The 24,895-nt window shown below is 45.2% G+C and overlaps 1 protein-coding gene across 1 annotated transcript in view; it reads left to right on the top strand.

Moving 5' to 3' along the window:
• The window catches only part of SDK1 (sidekick cell adhesion molecule 1), a 774,959-nt gene that overhangs the window by 716,072 nt on the left and 33,992 nt on the right, over positions 1-24,895 (top strand). The window contains exons 41-44 of the mRNA XM_006859873.1: positions 9,427-9,591; positions 9,746-9,883; positions 14,620-14,716; positions 16,949-17,078. Coding sequence (XP_006859935.1) covers positions 9,427-9,591; positions 9,746-9,883; positions 14,620-14,716; positions 16,949-17,078 — 530 coding nt within the window. The remainder of the gene's footprint in view (positions 1-9,426; positions 9,592-9,745; positions 9,884-14,619; positions 14,717-16,948; positions 17,079-24,895) is intronic.

Genomic DNA, 24,895 nt, shown 5'->3' with positions numbered 1-24,895 from the left:
GAACTTCAAAGACTACGGTGCACCTGACCCAAGACATGGTCTTCTCAATTACCAACTGTGCATGCGGAAACCAGATGATGAGAAAATAAGTCAAGAGTAGAAGGGTGCATTTAAACTGTGATGTTGGTGAAGAACTGTAAGCCACGGGTTGCCCGAAGAACAAACAGATCATCAGTCTTGGCAGAATACAATCAGCATACACCTCCGATGTGATGATGGCAAGACTTTGTGAGGCACTTAGTTTGGCTACGTCATTGGGATAAAGCAATCACTAGAAAAGAGCACCCTGGTTGGTAAAGTCGGGGGTCATCGAAAACAAGGGAAACCTTCAGTGAGATAGAGTAACACATTGGCTACCACGCTGGGGCTCAGGTATATCAATCAGTAGTGGTGAAGATGACGCAGAAGGTGGAGCAACATTTTGTTCTGTTATATTTGGGTGGTCACCATGAGTCAGAGCCAATGCCATGGCAACTGCCAACAACCAACAGTGGGGAGAAGACGAGGCCAAGTACCCAATAAACAAAGTCTTGGTCTTGCTTACTAATTTGTAGTGAACAATTTCAGCGGGATTTCATGTGGTGAAAAATGTGGGAAATTGTTCCTTACAGATTAAGTAGTAAGCACAAAGAAATCCATGGTTACCTCGTTTGCTCCATCCAAAGATGTTCTGTAGGAAAGTGCTGTGGGGCTGGAGAGAGACAGATGCTCACTGTAGATTAGTAAGCAAGCACACACTTACCTTGTTTATTGGATCACAACTGGGACACTATTGTTGTTAAGTGCCCTTGAGTCAATTTCAACCCATAACGACCCTGTATAGGGTTTCCAAGGAGAAGCTGGTGAGCTTGAACCAGTGACCTTGCAATTCAAATGACTTTGTAGTCTGACGCATTAACCCACAGCGCCACAACAGGACTCCTAGTGATATCAAAATAGAAAGTTCACTTGACATTTAAAAAGCCCTGAGCTGCTTGATTCTGTGAAGATCAGTGATGGTGGTGGTTGTGTGCGGTGGAATCAGTTTGCCCTCATAGTGACTTGGGTAGGGTTTCTGAAGCTGTAAGTCTTCACAGGAGCAGAAAGCCTCTTATTTCTCCCATAGATGGTAGATTCGAACTGCTGACCTTGCGATTAGCAGCCTAGCTCATAATCCACTACACAGCAATAAAAACCCTCTGAGGCAGTTTCTGCTTCGTCCAGCAGGATGGCTGTGAGTCAGAATGGGTCCAACAGCAGCCATGGGTTCGGTGCTTTATCTTGGAGGGATTTTGCTTTCACCTCCCATTCAATGCTCAGCACTGGGAAGTAGGTTGGCACAGAAGTTCCCTCTTGCCTGACTTGGGTGTCCCTCCTTCCATGGAGAGTTGAGAGAAACGTGTCCCTCCGTTCGGTGTCTCAGCCAGCAGCAACTGAGAGGCGAATGCAATGCTTTTATGGATTGTCAATATTTAAACACCTCACAGTACCTTGGGGCTTGAATCTCAGCTGCCATCTATTATAGGCCTCATTACACAAAACATTAACTGCCGAGTGTCGCATTTTCTCCAACGAAGCGTTTTGGCAAGACCTTCTCCAGGCTGGGAAATGGTTTAGGACAGACGCCTGGTTGGCCCCAGCGCCAGGTTCAGCATGTGGTCCTGTTTTGTGTTGAGAGGAGAGAGTATTTTTAGTATGAGGGGGCAGTGGTGGCTCAGTGGTGGATTTCTCACCTCTCATGCAAGAGACCCTGAGTTTGATTCCTGGCCAGTGCTCCAGATACGCAACCACCACCTGTCTGTCTGAGGAGGCCTGTGTGTTGCTGTGATGCTGAGCAGGTTTCAGTGAAGCTTCCAGACGAAAACAGACTAGGAAGAAAGACCTGGCTATTGATTTCTGAAAATCAGCCACTGCAAAACCTGTGGATCTTAAGGACCGGCCAGTGTTTGTGCATATGGTCGCCAAGACTCAGATGTCATCTTGACAGCAATTTACCACGACAACACAATGACAAATCTTGATATGGGATTTCCCTTAGGTGTGGTGTTCATGGGATAAGCATTGTATCTCAAGGTCATTTGAACTGCAAGGTCGATAGTTCAAACTCACCAGTCAACCCTTAGAAACCCTATACAGGGTGGCTGTGAGTCAGAACCAACTCAACGACACTCAACAACAGCCCTGCCATGGTAGGACGTCCTCAACTCTGGGTTCTTAAGGAGATTGAGGAACGTTGAGCTGAGCAAATCTCAAGGCCCCAGGGCAGCTGCTTGGTCTGATGTCTTCCCGAGCCTTGATCTGGGGAGACAGATGCCTCCACAGCTTTGTGACTGGTTTAGACAGGGCGTCTCAAGCAACCAGCATGGATGGGATGATGGGACCACCTCATCCTCTTCTTCACCCTCATGCCAGCGCCTGTAGATCCCTCCAAATACCCCAACGCCACCATAACGGAGGCAGGAACAGAGCAGCCACTGTTGCTCCTAGGAATGACCTACGACCCAAAGTTCCTGCTTTTCTTAGTTGTGTCTGTCAGAGATGGGGCCTGCGGAGACCACCACCAGGACAGCCTGACCCATGCACAGGCCCCCGCTGCCTCCGCAAACCCCAGACTGCACAGTTGGACACCTGCAGATGATTTTTTTACACAAATGATTTTGGAGGCATTTTGCTGGCTGGATCATGGGGCCTAATTTACATATTTACACAATAGACTGGAATGGCACCATAGACTGGAACGGAGCTATAAATATATCTTCCTTTCCAGAGTAACCATGAAATATATATATATTAGGATGTACTCTGTGCCGACAAACATGATACTGCTTTTCTCAACTTAATAGATGGAGCCGGGGCATGAGCGCTCCTGTCCACACTGGAGAGTCTCCTTGCTGGAGGGGTGCTCCTGTCCACATCAGAGAGTCTTCCCAGCCTCCTGCCCCCTCCCTGCTGTCCCAGCTTCATGGGAGCATCCTGGTTCCCTCTCCATTCCTCTGTCCCCGTCCTATCTTTGACAAAGAGAGTTTTCAAATGGGCAAAAAAGATCAAAAGTTGCCAGAAAGTCGGCAAATTCAGCAATAAGGCTGGAGATGTGGCTCCGACAAACTCTTCACATATTCCCTTCTGGCCTTCACCACGGTGGTTGACAACTGCCTATGTTTGCTCTCTGTCCCCCGTCTCCCCATTTCATTCTGTTTCCTGCTCTGAATGAGTATCATATTAGAGATCTTTTTGAGTTTTGTTTTTCAAATCCAGCATGTGTACAGTCACCTGTTTGCATTAAATCGCTGGCCTAGACTGATGGAGTAAAATGATGACAAAATAAAGGGACAGACCTCCCCTTGCTCAGGGCAGCAGTTGACAGTCGAGCTGTTGGTGGAACCAGAAACTCCGGGCTGTGAGTGGCAGTTTCATCCAGCATGGAGACCCTGTGTAATTAATTACCCATGAAATCAAACTTCTCTATTGCTGTGCCGTCTGCCTTCTACCAGCAGCAGTTGGTCCAGTGCCGGGTGTTGGGGGACAGAGGGAGCAGCTTGGTCTTGGATCCGCCAGCAGTGTGCGAGTCTCAGTGCAGGGGGGTCACGAGGGTTGGCATAACCCAGGACCACACAGGATCCTTAGCCATACTTACCATCCTTTTCAGCCATAGAATCCTGTGTGATCCTAAATATTGTTGGAAACTGCTCAGATGTATAAAACCAACCAAACCCAATGCTGACAAGCACATTTCAACTCATGATGACTCTGGAGGCCAAAATAGAACTACCCCATTAGGATTATCCAAGGCTGTCATCTTTCTCCTTTGAGCAACTGGGGGATTTGAACCTCCAAACTTACTGTTTGCAGCCCATTTCCTAACCCACTCCACCACCAAAGCTCTTTCATTATATGAATACTAACAGCAGAATTGTCTTGTAAACTCGTTCCATGTTGAATTACAGCATTGTTAGCTTTTTGTAACCAAACAGAAGCCAACCACTGTTGATGGCTACACTGACCTTACACTTAACCACTGGCTTTACAGTTTCCAGCCCTGTGCTGAGCACCAGCGTACCTTTATAGCTAACTACAGGGATAGTTTTTTGAAAAATGAATACAGCTCTGTTGAAACACTGCACAGAAACTGTATAGGTAGACATTTTGGTAACACCCCAACTCGGACAGCATCACCCGGTGCAGTCCACACCCTGGAGCACCCCGTTAGTGACAATGCTGGGTCACACTTCTGGATTCCCTAGGATATTGTCTGGGAGCAGATGCACCATAAGACAGAAGGTACTTACGCCGTGGCCAGGAAACTCATACTGTCTGTAATATCTGAACCTGTCTGTAGTGGAAAGACTTTGTGGATTCAGTGTGTCTCCCAAAGTATGTACTGTAAACTCTAATCCCTACACATATAGAAAGGAGCCAGGTGGCACAGTGGTTCAGTGCTGCTCCTGCAAAGGGTTACAGCCTTGGAAACCCTATACAGGGTTGCTACGAGTTGGAATGGACTCGACAGTACTTAACAACAAACAACAACATGCTGGAGACCCCAGCTGGGTTCTCAGCCAACTGACCTCATGCACAGCCACCACCAGTTCATGGAGGCTTGCATGTTGCTGTAATGCTGAGTAGGTTTCCACCGAGCTTCCAGGTGGACAGAGACCAGGAAGAAAGGCCTGGCAATCAATATCCAAAAATCAGCCAATAAAAGCTCTATGTATCCCAACAGCCTTATCCACAACCAATCACAGGATGGTGCAGGACAGAGTAGAGTTCTATTCTCGTGTGCACAGGTTCACTGTGAATCAGGCTAACTAGATAGCAAGATTGCTCTGTGAGTTGCCTTCATTAGCTAATGGTGGCATTTTTCCAACTGTGTTTCAGTCACTAAAGTCCAGGGAGGTATTCCCTTAAGGTGTCCAAGAAGGAAGGGTAGGCAATTTGGTCTGGCCCCTTCTCACAACTGTGGTGTGGACTCTTCCCTCCTGACATGAACCCTAGACAGGGCAAAGTCCCAAACCCAGTAGGGGGCATGGGGGCTGGGACCCTAAGAGGCCAGTTTAGCTGAAGCGATGACTCTCAGTAGCCTGTAAGTAGAGCTAGGTGGGGGTGTCTGGCACATCCCAGGGGCAGTCTTCCCTGGACCAATGAGATCAGAGTGAATCGGATCCCAGAACTGCCCTTTACAAGCCATGTGTGTTCATTGCAATGATGGGATCCACCACTTCAGGGACCATTCTGGTGCAAGGAAACTCAGCTGCTGACAGTCCATCTGTGATGTTACTCCACCCCCCCCCCCCTTCCCTAATTTGTAGACGTACTTTTCTCCATCTCTGATTGAGATATTTAACAGCGTCATACAAATGAACAAAACAATCCACAGTTGAGAGAAATAGAGTGGATGTGTTAGCTGCCAACATTTTCCTTGTTTTTGTTTTTGGTCCCTATCCACTAATAGTTTTGATGTAAATCTGAGTATGGATCAAAGAACTCAGTGAGTCACAGCTCGGGTTTACCATGATGACAGTGCTAAATTTGCAAAGACAGAATGAAACGTGAACGTTTTCTTCAGTTAATTCAGAAGATTCTTTCTGTATGACCCCTCCCTGCCCCCCCCCACCCCACACTTTTCAGCATAAGTGGATTGTGAAATAGTTAGTTCTATATGGAGATTACGTATCAATCTTTTTAAAGTTTTTAAACTTTTCATTGTGAATTGAGTAAAGGTTAACAGAGCAGATCGTGGGTTTTACAGTCCACAAATCATACACTTTGTTTCATTACAGTGGTTGCAGCCCCCACCATGTACCATCACTTAACAGTGTTTACCTTTAAACTGTTTTTATGAAAAATGCACACCATTCTTGGGGCTATGCAGAGGAGGAAGAGCGTCATTTTGCATCGCCCTTCCTCTCTGTGGTAACAGAGCAGTTCCCAAACACTGGAGCCCACCCTCCACTCACCACCAGCTAAGGACCACTCTTACACTCTTAGTCCCTTCATCTCAATGGTTCTAAGCAGCATCCAGTTCTTAACAGACTGTCTTCTTGTCACCATTAGGTACTTTCACAGCATAAAATTGCCTGTCTTTTTAGGAGGAACAAAACCACTCTGCAATTCATTCAACATTTAAAGCCCTTGGAACAGCGACTTGCTCATTAACTGGTTGTTGTGGAGTCGACTCCCGGTAACCCCGCGTGAGTCAGGAAAGAACTGTGCTCGGTAGGGCTTTTCATGAGCTGATTGTTCAGGCCTTCTGAAGCATCTCTGTGTGGACTCATGCCTCCAGCCTTTTGCTTGGCAGCCGAGAGCATTAAACATTTGCACCACTCCAGACTCCAACTTGCTCATGGTGGTAGTAGTGGTCAGGAGCCGTCAAGTTGGTTCCGACTCATAGCAACCCTGTATAGGGTTTCTGAGGTTGCAAATCTTTATGGAAGCAGAAAGCCTTTTCTTTCAGTTGCAGAGCAACTGGTAGATTTCAACTGCTGACTTTGTGGTTAATAGTCCAGTGCATAATTCACTGCACTACTAGGGCACCTCCAACTTGCTGGTAGTACTAAACAAACTGGTGGTTCTAGGCCTTCTGAGAGGCCATAGGGATGTAAGGGTGGAGGGACAAAGAGATGAATGGATGGATGCATAGATGATGGGTGGGATGAATGAATAGATGAATGCACTGATGGAGAGATGGGTAGATGATGGATGAATGAATGGAGAGTTAGATAGGTGGGTTGATGATGGAGGGATGGATGGGAGATAGAAGGCTGGATGGTGGATGGGTGGATAGTAGATAGCTGGATTGGATGGATGGATGGATGGATGAAAGATCAAAAGATGAATGGTGAGTGGGTAGAATGATAGATGGATGATTGGGTGGGTGGTGATGGGATGATGGATAAATAGCTAGTTGGATGATGGATGAGTGGATGTACATCACTGATGCATGGTGGATGGGTGGATAGGATGGATAGTGCCAACACATTCTTTTCAAATGTGAGAGCCAGGTCAGCAGGAAAAGGAAACTCTGATGAGTGCTCTGGAAGCCCAGAGGATAGGACAGCGTTAGCCTTGGGCAGAGGAGACTGAAAACATGGAGTGACCTTGCTGTTTTTCCTTCAGCCCCGCCCATACACTCATAAGCTCATTGGGAAGAGCAATCTCATCTGGTTCCCTGATGCGTAAACCATGGCTAGAGTGTAGAGTGTGGCCATGCTTGGGTGTGTGTGGATATAGTGAATCCATGAAAGGATAGTGGTGTGGGAAGGTAGGGGGTCCCTAGTCTCCCCAGGCAGAGGACTCTCTTTTCCATTTCTGATGCAAGGTTCATTCCACCTCTGGACCTCACTATTTCAGGAGAAAAGAAGGCAGATCCTGTGGTCTGCTCGACACAATTAGCAGCAATGAGACTCTTGGTGAGAAGTTAAACGTGAATATTTAGAAATAATTAAGCATCGGGCTGCATTTCTCCCTTGCAATGTCCCAGCTTTTCCTTCATTAACCTGTGGCTGAAAGGTTCAATCAGTGCAAACTATAAATCCTGTGCAAATGTGGACTTAGACACTGGCAATTTTCTTACTGTTTACCGTAGGGCTTAATCACATCGGCATATCTTGAGTCACCTTTGAAGATGCCATAACTTCTACTTTCCCGTGGTATGAATCAAAGAGCACAGTATGCAATGGGGAAGGGTTATTATTGTTAAGTGCCATGTAGTCGGTTCTGACTGATAGCGACCTTGTATAGGGTTTCCGAGGAGCGGCTGGTGAGTTTGAACCCCCCACCTTGTGGTTCAAACTGACCTTGCAGACCAATGCTTGTCTATAGCGCCACACTAGGGACTCCTTGGAGAGGGGTTAGAGAGATGGAAAGTGTAAAGACCCAGATGGAGGATAGCTCAAGAAACAATAGCCACTTTATGGATATGTTTTTGTTTCATAAAAGATTCTATGATTTTGTAGCAATACTTTATTTTAATACTTACTCTGTACACCCATGAGAAGGTTGCCTTAGGGGGATCACACTTGGCTTCCCATAATGCTTCTGGTCCATGCATCTTCATAGACACTGGTGTTTCCTTGCTGCTCTTTTGAGAAGATCACTAACCTACACTGATGAAAGAAAGCCATCCACACACATTGCAGTTTCAGGCAAATGTGTCAAGGCTCTGACGCCACGTTCCTACCAAACCACTTCCGTAGAGACACAGGTTTATGTTTTGTTTCACAAACACTTGCCTGGTGCTTCCTGTGTGTGAGGCGCCATCCTAAGAAATTTATAAATATCAGTGTAATTAATCCTCAGAATCAATTTATGAAATGGATTATTTCTACAGAGAAGGCATAGAGAGGTGAAGCCATTGACCTAAAGCCAACACAGCTAATTTGGAGGAGCCAGGATTGGCACCCTAGAGATCTGGCTCCTGAGCTTGTTCTTATAACCAGGATATGATTTCTGCCTTCGAGTTGTCATTTGCTTAGTAATGACCCATCTCTGTGATCCCTAGAGTTTCATACTTTTTCGTTGTTATTGAGAATATCTGAGGGTAAGTCCAACAGTCTGGCTTTGAGGGTTCCAGCTCATACATGCAGGGGTTTGTTTCCACCCAAGCTTGTTTAAACCTGTCTCTGGCCAGTGGATGGTTGCAGACAAGTTCTGTCAGTAATGCACTTGTCTTAGTCCCTCTAGGGTGCCTTCAAATGACAGGTCCAATCCCAATAGTGATTTCTGACAGAGCCTTGCAGGACCAATAAATTCAAGGCAGAATTTGTGGTGACTGTTTTTGGGGACTTCAGAGAAGTCGTCTTGATAGATTTTCTTGAAGGACACAGGACTATCATGACTATCATAGAAAATGGAAAACTGCACTGGTGGTGAGAAAAAGGGCAGGAAAGTCACACTGAGGAATTTTTTTTTTTTCTTCCTGTCACAACAATGCATCTCTCATTGTGCTTCGGTAACAATAGCTAGGAGGACTTCTTTGAGAAACCTTACCCCAACTACCGTCCAGCCCTAATCATGTCCCTTCAGACATTTTGGTTCCCCAAACTCAAAGAACATTTAAAAGGCATCCAATTTGAGTCCCTCAAAGATGCCAAAACTGCCATTTCACATGGTATAAATCAAAGAGTGCAGGATGCTTTGGGGGAAGGGTTGTTGCTGTTAAGCTCCATCGAGTTGGTTCCAATGCATAGAGACTCTATATAAGTGTTGCCAATGAGTGGTTGGTGGGTTTGAACCACCAATCTTGCGGGCATTTAGCCATTTGCACCACCAGGGGAAACCACTTCTCCCTGTGCCCCTCCAGCCCCTGGTCCTCAGATCTGACACTCTCCTCTCGGGTGGCCTGGAGTGACCAGCATGGCAGATGCAGCATCCACACACATAAGCAGTGTCACACTCCCTGTTGCCTATTTCCTCTGATGGGAGACTCTTGTGCCCTTCTCTGTCCTGCAGATGAAGGCTTGTGGGACATGTTTGTGAAGGACATCCCTCGGAGTGCCACATCGTACACCGTCCACCTGGACACGCTACGGCAGGGTGTGTCCTACGAGTTCCGCGTGGTGGCTGTAAACGAGGTGGGCTACGGGGAGCCCAGCAGCCCCTCCTTGGCCGTGTCAGGTAGGAAGCCCTTCAGGCATGGGTCTCTCCTCTCTGATGGGAGGGTGGAGGAGGGGGTGCAGTAGAGACAGGGAGTGGGATCCTCCTGTTCCACCCACGCTGGCTCACTAGGGCGTTCCTGGAGAAGCATCCCGTTTCCTTATGCTTCCTCTAGGACAAGTGGAAACCGCGTTCTATGAAGAGTGGTGGTTCCTGCTGGTGCTGGGGCTGGTCAGCCTGATCATCATCCTGCTGGTGACCTTTGCCCTGGTCCTACACGGGCAGAATAAGAAATACAAGAACTGCAGCACAGGTGGGCATCCCGGCATCCCTCCCTGGGTTTCAAAAGTGTGCTCCTCTGCTCGTTGAACTAAAATGTTTTCATTTCCTGGCTCCTGGGCTGGTTGTGCACCATCTGCCTGTACCATACACTAGAAGCAGCAGATCCTGTCTGGAGGCAGCCTGGGGCAACCACACAGGAATTATGGACACTGATGGCATAGCCCTGCCTGCACGTGAGCCACCGGCCCTGTGGTCACTGTACCCAAACAATTGGTCTCTGTGCCCAAACAATTGAGCAAATGCTATTGTATTCATAAATGTGGTGAGAGTATCAACACTAAACTGGTGAACTACTACACCAGGTAGTATCATTGAGGAAATTTCTGATTTGTGGCAACTCACTGTGTGCTGAGTAGAACTGCCCCATAGCCTTTTCAAGGCTGGGACCTTTAGGAAGAATATTGCCAGGCTTATCTTCCGAGGCATCTCTGGGTGGCTTCGAACTGCCAACCTTCCAGTTAGTAGTTGAGTACTTGACTCTTTTGTGTCAACCAGGGGCTCCTCAGATACCCAGTGTTCAGTTCCTACACACCAGCTGCTCCAAGGGAGAAAGATGAGGCCACTTCGGAAACCTTACGGGGGCTGCTCTGCTCTGTCCTACGGGGCTGCTCTGCTCTGTCCTACGGGGCTGCTCTGAGTTAGAATCGACTAAAAGCAGTGCTTTTTTAAGCAAAAAAGACACTCTTGATGGGCAAAGTAGAGACTTTGGGGCATATCCTCTCAGAAATTCTGCTGTGACTTGTAGCATGTTCCAGAAATGTGACCCTGGTCTCACACCCAGCATCCCATCTCTGAACTTTCTGAGGGATCCCGCACACGGGTTCCTTGCCTGGTGGGTAGTGTTGCTGTTTGTCTTTGTTTACTTAACTCTGGCTCGTGGTGGCCACGTGCACAACAGAAGGAAGCAGGGCCCATCCTGTGTGATCCTCACAGTCCTCAGTCTGCTGCAGCCACGGTGCTTTCTAAGAGTCTAATAACTTGGGGGTTGGGGCTAATTTTCCGGCACTGTATCCGACAGTCTTCAGTCATGATCCACAGGGTTTTCATCAGTTGGTTTCAGAAGTAGACCACCAGGCCTTTCTTCCTAGTCTTCCTTAATCTGGAAGCTCCGTGGGTGACCCTGCTGGCATGTGAACTAGTGACGGCAAAGTTTCTAGCATCACAGCAACACACAAGCCACTGCAGTATGACAAACTCACAGGCAGGTGGTGGTATGTAATAGGTGCTCAATAAATGCTTGTCATGGAATGAATCAGAGTCCTGGTGTGGCACTGTGGGTTAACACACCAGACTGCAAAGCCATTTGAACTGCAAGGTTGGCGGTTCAGAATTACCACCTACTCCTCGGAAACCCTATTCAAGGGTCGCTATGGGTTGGAATTGACCCGACGGTACTTAACAACAACAACAAATGGAATGAATCACCATCATTAGAGAGATGAACAAATGGCCAATCACTAGAGGACACATCCAGTACGATTCCATCTATATGAACGTGTCCACAACAAAACTAACAGGTGCTTACAGAAGCCAGGTATCTATCTAGGTGTTGCTTCTTGGTGGAGAGGTGGAAAGGATGCTGGAAATGTTCCTTACTCTGATGATATCTGCAGAGATATGTTGTCCTTGTTGTTAAGTGCCAGTAAGTTGGTTCCAACTCATAGTGACCCTGTATAGGGTTTCTGAGGAGCAGCTGGTGAGTTTGAACCACTGATCCTGTGGTTCAAACTGACCTTGAGGTCCAGTGCTTTATTCCACAGTACCACACCAGGACTCCACATAATACATACATACATCCATATAGGTGAGTAAGTCAAAAATTATCTGCATTCCAGTTATATTAAAATACCTGTCCATGTCCATGGCTGATGACAACGTTGAGTGTGCCTGTGAAATTATTCACCAAATGATGAGTGACAGTGGATTATGTGGCAAATCATTTGCAAATCAGTCATGGCTCTGCCTCTGAAATAATCCATGAAAGACTTGGGTCTCAAAAAGTTTGTGAAAGATGGATACTGAAACAACTCACAAAAGACCAAAACAGAAGTTTTTGGAGATCTACAAACAAATTTTGGACCGATATTCAAAGGAAGGTAAAAATTTCTTTTAAAAAATCATTAATTGATGAGATGGATTCATCACTTTGAGCCTAGAGTAAACAGCAGATTATGGAATGAAAACATCTTCAATCACCAACCAAGAAAAAGTTCAAAAGTTCCAGCATTAGCTGGAAAATTGATGCTTACAGTTTTCTGGGATTTTCAAGAGCCAGTATGGAACACTATGAGGAAAATGTTCAACAATCAGCAGTGCTTGTTACAGTGAGATGCTCACGGAAGAGCTGAAGCCTAAACTTCAAACTAAATGCAGAGGACTGCTGTCATTAGGATCTTGCATGACAATGCACATCCGTCAGCACACCTCTGCCCACACTGTTGATATTCTGCAAAAACTTCGCTTTGAGGTGTTAAAGCATCCTCCCTGTAGTCCTGATCTTGTTCCATCAGACTTTGACCTGTTTGGTCCCCTGAAAGCAGGCCTATGAGAATGGAGATTCGCCCCTGATGAAGAAGTGAAAACAGTGGCACATTCATAGCCCATAGCTCAGCCAAAAACATTTTTTAAATAAGAGACTATATAAAGCTTTTTGACAAATGAACAAAGTGTATTGAAAAGCAAGGAGATTATACTGAAAAATGTATTTGCTTTTTCTAAAAGTTGATTAAGAAAATTCTACAGCCAGAGTGCGGATAATCTTTTACTCATCCATATATGTTATGTGCTATGGAGTTGGTTCCAACTCATAGTGACCCTGCAGAGAGTTTTCAAGACTATAAATCTTTACTGGGTCAGAAAGCCTCATCCTTCTCTCACTGAGCTGCTTGCTGGTAGTTTCAACCTGCTTACTATGAGATTAGTAGCCAACTCATAAACACTGTGCAATCAGAGCTCCATATCTACACATACATACATATATATATATACACAATATGTTAATTTGTTGTTGTTGTTGTTGTTAAGTGTTGCCAAGTTGGTTCAGATTCATAGTGACCCTGTATAGGGTTTCTGAGGAGCAGCTGGTGAGTTGGAACCACTGACCTTGAGGCTCAAACCAACCTTGTGATCCAGTGCATTTACCTACAGCACCATACCAGGAGTCCATATGTATATGGACTCGACACCCCCTAACAACAACATATATCTATCACGGAGAGAGGAGATGTTATTGCAAGGAAAGGCTCCCACAATTGTGTTGTTGCTAAGTGCTGTAGAGTTGGTTCCGACTCCTCGAAGCAACCCTACATAGGGTTTCCAAGGAACAACTAATGAGTTTGAACCGCTGACTTTGCAGTTCAAACCGACTTTGCAATCCAGCGCATTAACCTGCAGCACCACAAGTCTGTGATTCAGATACCACACTGGAGTATTCCCTGACTCATGTAACTGCTGAGGCAAATGAATCCAAGATCAGTAGGTAAGATGGCAACATCCTAGGACCAGCAGGCAATATGGCAGGCCACTGGCTCAAGTCCAAAGAACCAAAAGTCAGATGAGGAACAAGATCCAGACCCAACAAGAAGCAAGTGGGCTTTGCCTGAGTGTCTACATATATTGGAAACAGGCCACACGCCCAAGGAAACTCTTTCAACTGATTGGCTGCTCATAGTGATCTCACCATGGAGGTGATGACATTACATCAGGTCTCATCATGGAGGAAGACCACATCATTATATAATTGCCAAACTACGTCAGAACTGCCAAAACACTGAGAATCCTGGCCAAGCCAAGTTGGCACAACCTTCACCACCACAGATGGTGTTGGGTAGATGATGTCAGATAGCAGATGATGTCAGATAGATCATTTCAGATAAATGATGGCAGAAAGGTAACATCAGAGAGATGATGTCAAAGGCCAATGATGTCAGAAAGACGGTGACATCAGAGAGGAGCTGACATCAGAAAGCAGATGATGTCAGAGAGACATCGAAGTCAGTAGATGTTGTCATAGCTTATGATGTCAAATAGCTGATAAGATCAGGTGACATCAGAACACTGATGCCATCATATAGATGATATCAGAATGCTAATGGCGTCAGATAGATGACATCAAAGGGAAGGTCACATGTAGTGATGTCCAAGAGATGGAGACATGTCAGACCAGAAATAGCATATGGACAATCACAGGACACTGGAAATTTTTGTATGTAGCCCATTTCCGCCTAATTTTATATTTAGCCACTTGTGCTGCTAAAACATCTGTGAGTTTATTTCAGTCTGTGGTTACAACTTTGCTTTATATGCAATGTCTTATTGTTATCTTTTTTTTAAATTATGAAATGTATTCAATATCTCATTTCTCACTTTTTTTTTTTTTTAATTGATGGATTTGGAGTTCTTTTTCATAAAGAACCAGGCTGAACACCGGCATTTAGACACTAGGCGAAATACGAGGAATTCAGAACGTGCATGGGAAACTCCCATGATTTCTTCACTCCATTTTCCCATGAACTCTTTGAAGCATGCTCAGTTGTATTGCAGTAGTGATGTGGGCCACATGTCCGGCAGGGCAGGTGCCACGTGGCTCTTCTCCTCTCTGGACTCCATGCTGAGCCAGACCTGCCAGCTCTGGACTTGGGTGTACTGGGTGCTCAGTGGGCATGTTGTTTGGTAAGACATCTCACCTGGATTCTTGCCTGAATTTAGGTAAGAACGTCTCCAACGTGGAGGAGTCTGTGACTCTGGAACTCAACAGTCGCCACCTCAATATCAAGAACACCTTCTCTAAGAAGAACGGGACCAGGTAGGGCACTGCGTCTGCCCAAGGGCCTGACGCACCCCACCCACTACCCACCCCCCAACCCCATGGGCTGACTTGTGTTCCATAGCTACCTCCCTTCATGTATTCCAAGAGGGGCCATGGTGGCACAGTGGTTAAGTGCTGGGCTACTAAGCTAAAGCTTGGGGTCCAAGCCCACCAGCCACTCCTTGGGAAACAACTGCTCAGTGAAAACTTACAGTCTAGGGAACCGTATGGGGCCATTCTCTCTGTCCTACAGGGTCTTTGGGGTCAGAATCAACTCAATGTCAATGCATTTGGGTGTTAATGATTGATGTAGTCCACAGTATTTCAACAGACTGCCATCAAGCCTGGGGACAAGGACTCAGAGTGGGTGATTTCCACTACCTTATCGCCCCCTGTCCTCTATTTTAGCAGGAAGCATGGCTTCCCAAAGAAAAGTGAGGCAACCTTGATTTGTCCTTATATCTAGAGTTCCGTCTTCTGGTCCAATCACTGTTGACTGAGAGGAGGGGTCTTCTGAGGATGCTTTCTCTGGTGAATAGGGCATCCTGGGGTCCCCAGCATTAAGGAGCCTCTCTTCACTGGACCGGATGTTGGCTCACTTAGTCAGTATTTGATTTATTGTGGTTGTTGGTGAAAACACACATAGCAGAACACAGACCAGTTCAGCAGCATTCGGTGGCATGGATTACGCTGAGTTTTATAACCATTGTCACCCTCCTCTTCTGAATTGTACAGCCCCCCATTAAACAGAAACTCAGTGCCCCCTAAGCTTCCTATGGAACCTTACCAGTTGTCATGGTCAATTTGATCCCAAATCAATAGTTCTTTAAAAGTGCACAGTGCTCAAGGCTGGCATTCTGTACTAATTAAACTAAAATTAGGGTTGGTTTGAAGAAGGAAGGCTTTAGGGGAATTTTGGGTTTAAGGTTTAAAGATGATCTCAGTTTGGAGGGTTCCTCCAGACTTCATGGCTCCAAAAATCTGGATTCCATGAACATTTGAAAATACGTTCCACATGTTCCCCCCTTTTGATCAGGACTCTTCAGTAGAATCTGTAATGAAAATGATCAGTCATGGGAGCTGGTTACCATCAGGTTCTTCTAGTGTCATAGCCAACAGTGTGGTTCGTTTTTCATTGCACTGAAGTGAAATGATGATGCCATGAAGCCATAGACCAGAAGGGTCGCATCTCCCTTCATTGTCTATAAAGTCCACAGCACCAAGCAATGCCTATGTTTTACCCACACTGCTAAGCTTGGGAATCTCTAGCTGTCTTAGTTCTCTCATGCTGCTGTAACAAAAATACCACAACAGATGGTTTTTACAAACAGAAATGTATTTTCTCACAGGTTAGGAGGCGAAGAGTCTGAATTCAGGGTTACCAGAGCTAGGGATAGGATCTCTCTATTGACTCTGAGGCAAGATTCTTGGAATCAGTCTTCCCCTGGATCTAGAAGGTGCAGGGACCCTGGACCCAAAGGCTTGCTCAGCTCCTGGCTCTTGTTTCTTGGTGGTCGTAGCTCCCTGTGATTGCTGCTCACTAGTTTAGTCTCTTTTATATCTCAGATGAGATTGACACAAGATATAACCTAACCCTGTAGATGGCATCCTGCCTCATTAGCATAACTACCTGTCACCCCACCCCGTTAACATCACAGAGGTGAGGACTCACAGCATGCAGAAAGATCACATCCATTCACAGAATACTGAGAATCATGGCTCTGCTAAGTTGATACATGTTTGGGGACACACTATTTAAAGGAAGACACAATGACACCAACCCTCTGAATGGGCCAGCAGCCCCTCATTCTTTGAGGATGGGAGGCAGTTCAACCAGGGGAATGTTCCACCTGCAGCTGACCTCTGCCAGTCCCACCAGGTGCCCAGTCCAAAGCAAAGACGGTCTCCAGCCCCCACATAGCTTACCTTAGGGCAGGTGGCTGAAGACCACAGGGAAGCGTCTCCTCTGGCCACTGAGAGACCAGTTGTTTCTATTGCATAAAACCAGCCAACCAACAAATCATGAAAAGACAATCACCCATCATTTCAAGACCAGGAAAGACTTGTCTCAGAGAAGTTTAGCAACAGTTCATGTTTGGTTCCCCGCCAGCAGATGTCACATCTATCCTCTGACCTTGAAGGGCACTGCCCAGGAGTGAGACCGTTATGTAGAAAGTGAAATAGCAAAGAGCATGATGGAGTCACTGCTGCCCCACCCCCTCTGCCTAGGTCCCCTCCCCGACCCAGCCCGGGTGGGCTGCACTACTCCGATGAGGATATTTGCAACAAGTACAACGGGGCTGTGCTGACGGAGAGCGTCAACCTCAAAGAGAAGTCCATGGACATGTCTGAGTCTGAGGTGAGTGTGGTGTTTTGTTTCTGGGGGACTGGCCCCCACTGTCTCCAGGGCTCACATGACTTGTCCTACTGAAGTCTCCAAGTAGCCACCAGTGGAAAAGAGGGGGGACAGAGAGGACGATAAAGGGCCCCACATTACAGAGGAAGAGAAGACCTCAGCCCCTCACTCACAGCCTTGAGCAGGTGCTCCACCCACCCCCACCGAGTTCTTCAACACCGAGGATCCACAAGAAAAATGCAGTACCATAAAGTCAGCCCCAATTCCTGGTACCCCTGCATGTGTCTGAGTAGGACTGTATGCCAACAGGACTTTCAGTGGCTTGATTTTTTGGAAGGAGACTGCCAGGACTTTCTTCTGAGGAACCTCTAGGTAGACGCACACTCCCAATGTTTCAGTTGGCAGCCGAGCTAGTTAACCATTTGTGATACTGAGGGGCTCCAAGAAATGCCCTAACCTGCTGCCGTCATGTCGATTCCAACTCACAAGGAACCTGTGGGGCAGTGTGGAACTACCCCAGAGGGTTTCCAAGGCTGTAAGTTTTACAGGGCGGAGCCCTGGTGGAACAGTGGGTTCGGTATTGGGCTGCTGCATCAGCCGCTCCTCAAAATAAAGATGGGGCAGTCTGCTCCAGCAAAGATGACAGCCAGCCTCCGAAACCCTCGGGCACAGTTCCCCTCTAGCCTGGATGGTCACTATGAGTCAGAGTGGACTGGGCAGCAGTGGGTTTAGGTTTTCTGGTTTTAGATGTGGAGGCAGTCTTTGGGGGAACTCAGAGAAGAGGCACCATGCAGCCCCCTAGGCAGTTTCCTTTCCTCGGAACACATGGTTGGTCTCAAGCCTCATACATCTACGAACACAGTCTGCCAAAGAAGCAGTTAGAAGCATAGTCCCCACTCAACCCTTTGCTGCCCTTCAGAGGAACGAAATTCCCAAGTTACTGCTCTGCTTGCTGACACGCCCCACATTCTGGAATTCATCCTCCAAATCAATATTTAATCTAGAATCAGTCTCCCCTTCATTCTGACCTGGACCCAGGCCTTATTGAGTCCCAAATCTCCCTAGACCCGACTTCCTTCCAATTGTGGCTTGCAGACGAGCCCCCCTCCCCAGGTGTGGGCAGCGGCGGGTTCACATTCACCTGGGAGCGTTGGGCAGAAGCAGTGCGGGTTCCTAAGATTGCGGCGTGGCAAGCACACTCCTGCCAGACTGCATCTGCCTTTGTGAGATAAGGAAGCAGCAGCCTTGTTCTGGCTCCTCCTCGGACCAAGTGACCAGAAGGCTCAGTACTGATTTGGGGCAATTAGGGCCCATCCTCCCGGGGACCTGACTATGCCTGTCCTTTGGCCCTGAGTCTGTGTGTTTTCCGTGATAAGTATTCCTGGGTCGTTATCACTAGCTGTGAGCATTAGTTCTCCACAGCATAGCTATTAAGGAACCCTGCTGATAGTGAAGAATCAGTGCTGGACTTAATTACAAGGTAGCTGGTTCAAACCCCCCCAGCCACTCCGCAGGAGAAAGTCTGTCTGCTCTTGTGAGTATTTGCAGTCTTGGAAATCCTGTATAGGATCCCTGTGAGATGGAATCGACTCGATGGCAATGGGATTAGTGTTTGGTTTAGGTGGCTAGTAACAGTTCCTTAGGATGGAACCCTGTTGAAGCGTTCAGCTGCAGACCCAAAGGTCGGGATTTGGAACCCACCAACTGAGTCTCAGGAGAAAGGGGTGATTTTCAGCTTCCAAACCCATTGCTATTGAGTTGATTCTGATTCACAGCAGCCCTATTCCAAACTCAAACCCAAACCCAAACTCAATGCTGTCAAGTCAATTCCAAGCATAGTAACCCTGTACGACAAAACGGAACTACCCCCATAGCGTTCCTAAAGCTATAATCTCGATGGAAGCAGATTGCCACATCTTTCTTCTGCAGAACCACTGGTTATTTCAAACCACCAACCTCCCAGTTAAAAGCCAGTGCTTTAACCACCTCACCATGCCATGTATGTTACCAGACTTGGAAATACCATGAGGCAGTTCTAGTCTGGCCTAGAGGTCAGTAGGGGTCAGAATCAACTTAACGGCAGTGAGCCTTTGATTTTGGTGGCAAGCTTAGGAGCAATGGTTAAGCACTGGCTGTTAACTGAAGGATCATCGGTTTGAATCCAGCAGCTGCTCCTATGGAGAAAGATGAGGTAGTCAGCTTCTGTAAAGATTTACAACCTTGGAAACCCTATGGGGCAGTTCCACTCCTTCCTACAGTCCTACTCTAGAGTCGACTCAAGGGCAAAGAATGACATATGGTGAGAGCCTTGGGGATGCAGTGCTTAAGCGCTGAGCTGCTGAATGTTAGTAGTTCCAACCCACCAGTTGCTCCTCAGGTGGGAGAAAGATGAGGCTGTCTGCTCTGACAGCCTTGGAAGCCCTGAGGGGCGGTTCTACTGTACCCCAGTCCTACAAGGACACTCTGAGTGAGAGACTCAACTCAACAGCAGTGGGTTGTTTTTAATATCTGTACATTAATGGGTACTAATTGCTGTTATGCACTGCCCACTAGCCACACTCTGGCCCTGTACCGGACTATCGAGCACATCCCTGTGTTTGACTCGCCCCCAGCCCTAGGCAGCGGGGAAGGGGGGTCTGTTGTCACTGTCCAGGTGAGAACATCAAGGCCCACACCACCCAGCAAGCAGTTAGGAGAGAGAGATGCCAACCCAGATCTTGCTGGTTTAAGAAGTCAAACCACCATCTCCTCCAACCCAGCTCTAGAGATTGACCACCACAAACCTAGGGCACTCAGAATTGGACCCGTGAATTCTGAACTAGTCGTTCTTAAAGAAAGCAAAAAAAAAAACCCAAACCCAATGCCACCGAGTCAATTCCAACTCATAGCAACCCTATCTAGATAGTTTTTCCCAGACTGTCAATCTTTACCAAAACTGTTGTTAAGTATGGACGCATTGGTTATAATTCATAACAATTCCACACACAACAGAATGCAACACTGCCCAGTCCGGTGCCATCCTCACAATTGTAACATTTGAGCCCATTGCTGCTACCACTGTGTCAGTCCATCCCATTGGGGTCTTCCTCTTGTAAGCCAACTCTCCACTTTCCCAAGCATGATATCCTTTTCCAGAGACTGGTCCCTCCTGATAATATGCATGTCCAAAGTATGAGAGATGAAATCTCACCATCCTGGTTCTTAAGGCACATTCTAGCTGTAATTCTCCAAATATAGATTTGTTTGTTCTTCTAGAGCAGTCCTTGGTATTTTAATATTTTTCTCCAACACCATAATTCAAATGTAGCAATTCTTTTACAGTCTTTCTTATTCATTGTTCAACTTTCACATGCATGTGAGGTTATTGAAAATAACATGGCGTACCTTAGTCCTCAAACAGACATCTTTGCTCTTGAACACTTTAAAGAAGTCTTATGCAGCAGATTGGTCTAATGCTTGAATTTTCTCTTGGTTTCTTTCAGCTTGAAAAATATTGAGAGTGCTCTTCCCTTTTGGCTTTCTAACTCCAGGTCTTTGCACATTTTATTAAAATATTTGGCTTTGTTTTCTCATGCTGCCCTTTGAAATTTCCTGGTCTGTTCTTTTGCCTCCTCATTTCTTCCATTTGCATTAGCTTCTCATGCCCAAGAGCAAGTTTCAGAGTCTCCTCTGACATCCATTTAGGTCTTTTCTTTCTTTCTTGTCTCTTAAATGACTTTTTGCTTTCTTCCTGTATGGTCTTCAGTGTCCACAGCATCAAATCTGTTCTTGAAATGGTCTCTAAATTCAGGTGGGATATACGCAAGGTCATATTTTTTTTATCATGTACTTCTTTTAATTATCTTCAGCTTCAGCCTGAATCTGCATATGAGCAATTGATGGTCTGTTCCATAGTCTGCCCCTGGCCTTGTTTTAGCTGATGAAATGGAGTTTTTCCACCTTCTTTTTCCACAGATGAAGTCAACTTGATTTCTGTATATTCCATCTGGTGAACTCCATGTATATAGTTGTATTTTATGTTGTTTAAAAAAGATATTTGCAATGAATAAGCCATTGATCTTGGAATCATTTCTATCACCAGGGTCATATTTTCCAACGTTCCTGTTTGCTTCTAAACGTAATGTTCCAACCACCAATAATTATCAATATATCTTGAGTGCATATTTAATTAATTTCAGTCTGAAGAAGTGGATAGAATTCTTCAACTTCATCATTACTGGCTTTAGTGGTTGTTGTGTAAATTTGAATAATAGTGGTATTAACAGGTCTTGCGTAAAGGTATATGGGTATCATCAGGTAGCCTCATGTTTCTCCCTTGGAGCAGCTTGTGGGCTTGAACCAATAACCTTGAGATTAACAGCCCAGCACCTGACCTACAACACTACCAGGGCTTCTTTGTGCTTAAATACATTCTCAAAATAACTTCCTGGGAATCAGCCCATCTTTTTCTCCTCATATGTGTGTGGGTGTTTTAAGAATCAAATTCAGCTGCTATTTAAGGAGTGGTCAGACACTGAGCTAAGTGTAGACACAGATACACACACATAGATACACAGAATACTTTCTGATTTCCTTTTTGTGATTTCATCTTTGTATTGGTTATTTAGGAGTGTGTTTTTAAATTTTCCTCATAGTTTTAATTTCCCCAAATTTCGTTCTCCTAACCATCTCCAGTTTTATTTCAGTGCAATCCAAGAGCATTCCTGGTGTGTTTTCAGTCTTTTTAAAGTTTATGGAGACTTGTTTTGTTCTGCGATGGTGTATCCTGAGGACTGCTCCACAAAAGATGTGTTAGTTGGCTGGAGTATTCTGTTCATGTCTCTTAAGGCTTGTTCGGTTATAGTGCTGTGTATGTCTTAGCTGCTTTTGTGCATCTTTTGCATATTTATCCTATCCAATATTGTGTTGAAGTCTCCAACTACTATTGTTGAATTGTCTGTTTCTTCCTTCAGTTGTTGTTGTTAAGTGATGTCAGGTCAGCTCCGACTCATAGCTAGGTCCATTTTCAGTCAATGTATTTGAGGCTTTGTTGTTAGGTGCATGTATATTTGTATTTGTTACATTTCCCTGAGGATCGTTATAACACATGTATCTCTTGTCTCCAGAAATACATTTTTATTGTTATTATTCATTGCAAATACTTTTTGGGGGGAGTTGGGGGGATGTACACAAAAACACTCAGGAATATATAATCATTTAAACAACCAAAGGACACGTTCTGCAAGCCTGCCTCCTGGCCACCAGCTCTCGGTCCCTCTCTTTCCATGAGTCTAGAGTCCTCAGCTGCTCCCTCTCTCCATGTCCTCATCTCTGCCTCCATCACTGGTGTTGCAGCTTCTCTGGATAGGGTCCTGCATTCCACTTGTGCTCTTATCCCTTGATGGTCCAAGGGACCTTGGTTTCTGTATTGCAAGATTAACTACTCCCCCCTTTTTGTTATAAAACTTCTAACTTTACAGTTATGGCAGTCGCAATTAGTCATGATAAGATTTACTCACTATGGAATCTTAAGAATCTTATCCCCATCTCTTTTCACCAGACCCATCTAGACAAGATGAAAACTATTCAGTGGGGTCTCTATCTTCCCACACATACTCTTAAACTATACTCCCTTTTGAAAACTTGCAAGCCAGTCACTTCGTGTGTTTATTGCCCCCTCATTTTGGGTGGCCAATGTGTAAATTGCCCATCCCTATCTACTCTGTATACAGAGGGGATAGGATTGATACTTGATGTGAAGACTCCTTTCCTTTCTGTTGGTATTTTGAGCTACTACATCCATAGTATAGGTCAAGTTCAGCAAATTATAGCAATTTGTTTCCTTTATCAAAAATTATTTTTTTTAATCTTCCTTTAGTTGAGTTCTGATTATCAAGCCATCGAAGCAAGGTCAAATGGAATACTATCTGCCAGTCTGGGTGTTCTTGTGTATCTCCCCTCACTTCATATCAGCTGGATGCTTCACTCTCAGCTCTAGCCCTCCATGGCTATGTCCTTGTCCATGGGCTTAGGAGTCCCCAGGTCTCACCACACTTTGAACCAACCAGCCCTTTCTCTTCTCTCTCTCATCTCCAGGTTGGCGGGAGTGGTTTAACTCAGCCATTTCATCATTGCTGCCTTTCCCCCTCTTCCATTCACCAGTAGAGCAATGTGGTTGCCAGCAGGCTTACATGCCTGCTCATGTATTCCCTTTGAGTTTCAGTCTTGGAGGGGGTTTGTCCTGAAGGAGCTTGATTACTTGCCTTGATGGCTTCCCAGAAAACAACTTGCTTGTTCCTGTAGTAGCCAATCATACTGCCATTTTTGTTTGGGGTCTATTCATGCTTTTTATCTTAAAATCTATGATGTCATTATAGTTACTTCAGTTCTCTTTGGTTACTGTTATTGTTGTTGTTAAGTGCCATAGAATCATTTCTGACTCATAACGAACCCAATATAGGATTTCTGAGGAGTGACTGGTGAGCTTAAACCCCTGACCTTGCAGTTCACACCAACCTTGCAGTCCAGAGCATTAGCCCACAGCGCTGTCATTGTATATATGATGAATGGCATATCATTTCCATACTTCTACTCTCAACCTATTTGTGTCTTTGAATCCAAAATATGTCTTTTGTAGACAGCATGCTCATCTATTCCCATCATATTTTTTATTCATCTGCCTATTGATTTGGGTTGTAAATGCACTCATATTTAATGTAGTTACTGATCAGGCAGGATTCACATCTGCTGTTTTTCTGTTTGACTTCTATATGCCTCATATGTTTATCCCCCTATTTTTCCATTATTACCTTCTTTTGTGTTAGATATTCTCTGGTGTGCCAATTTAATTTACTTATTTCTTCTTTAACTATATTAGTTATTTTTCTAGTGGTTGCTCTTGGGCTTACATTATACACAGGGACTTCAGTAAGTTCATGAGAAAAGTCCATTCTCTTTTTAAAATGTTTTATTGTGAATTATGTGATAATTTACATGGGAGAACATTAGCTTTACATTCATCCTATCATAGATCATTTCATTGCCATGGTTACAATCCCCTCCAAAGTCCATTATCTTTTAATTCCATTTTCTGCAAACTTTTTGGAAGCCCTTTGATACATCATAACAGCATCAAGGTAGTTCATTTTTACAATAAATTCCAGTGTCATATAGAAACTTTATTTTCACAAAGTTCTAGTCCCTCCTTCCCTTTTTTATGTGCTATCATTATGTATAGTGTTGTTGTTAAGTGCTGTCAAGTTGGTTCTGACTCATAGCGATCCTATACAGGGTTTCCTACGAGAGGCTGAACCTTGCGGTTCAAACCGAACTTGCAGTCCAGTGCATTAGCCCAAGAGCCACACCAGGACTCAGTTATGTATATTATGTTTGTATATATATATGTTACAAACCCAACCAAGCATTTTTATAATGATTGCTTTGTACAATTGCATGTTATTAAGGACACTGACAGAAGTAAGGACAGTATATTTATAGAATTTGTCACATAAACCTTTTCTTCCTTTTCTACTATTTTGGGTTTTCTTCATATCTTTCTGCAGTTTCAAGTCACCATCTGGTGTCATTTACTTACTCCTCTCCAGGTTCAGTGCCACCACCTCCTTTTTGCTACTATATGTTACAGACCCAACAGGATAATTATATACAAATCATTTTATGCAGTTGTTTTTAAATCAGATAAGGAACGGAAGGAGAATATGCAATTATACTGTCTTTTATAATTACCTTGATTGGTGTTCTCTTGTTCCTGTCTTTTATAAGTACCTTTGTTGGTGCTCTTTGTTTCTTCATGTTGACCAAATTACTACCTGGTATAACTC

The sequence above is a fragment of the Chrysochloris asiatica genome, unplaced genomic scaffold (assembly GCF_000296735.1).
Source record: "Chrysochloris asiatica unplaced genomic scaffold, ChrAsi1.0 scaffold00034, whole genome shotgun sequence".
Taxonomy (NCBI): domain Eukaryota; kingdom Metazoa; phylum Chordata; class Mammalia; order Afrosoricida; family Chrysochloridae; genus Chrysochloris; species Chrysochloris asiatica.
Note: the sequence above shows the minus strand (reverse complement) of the source record. Positions and strands in the feature narration are given on the sequence as shown.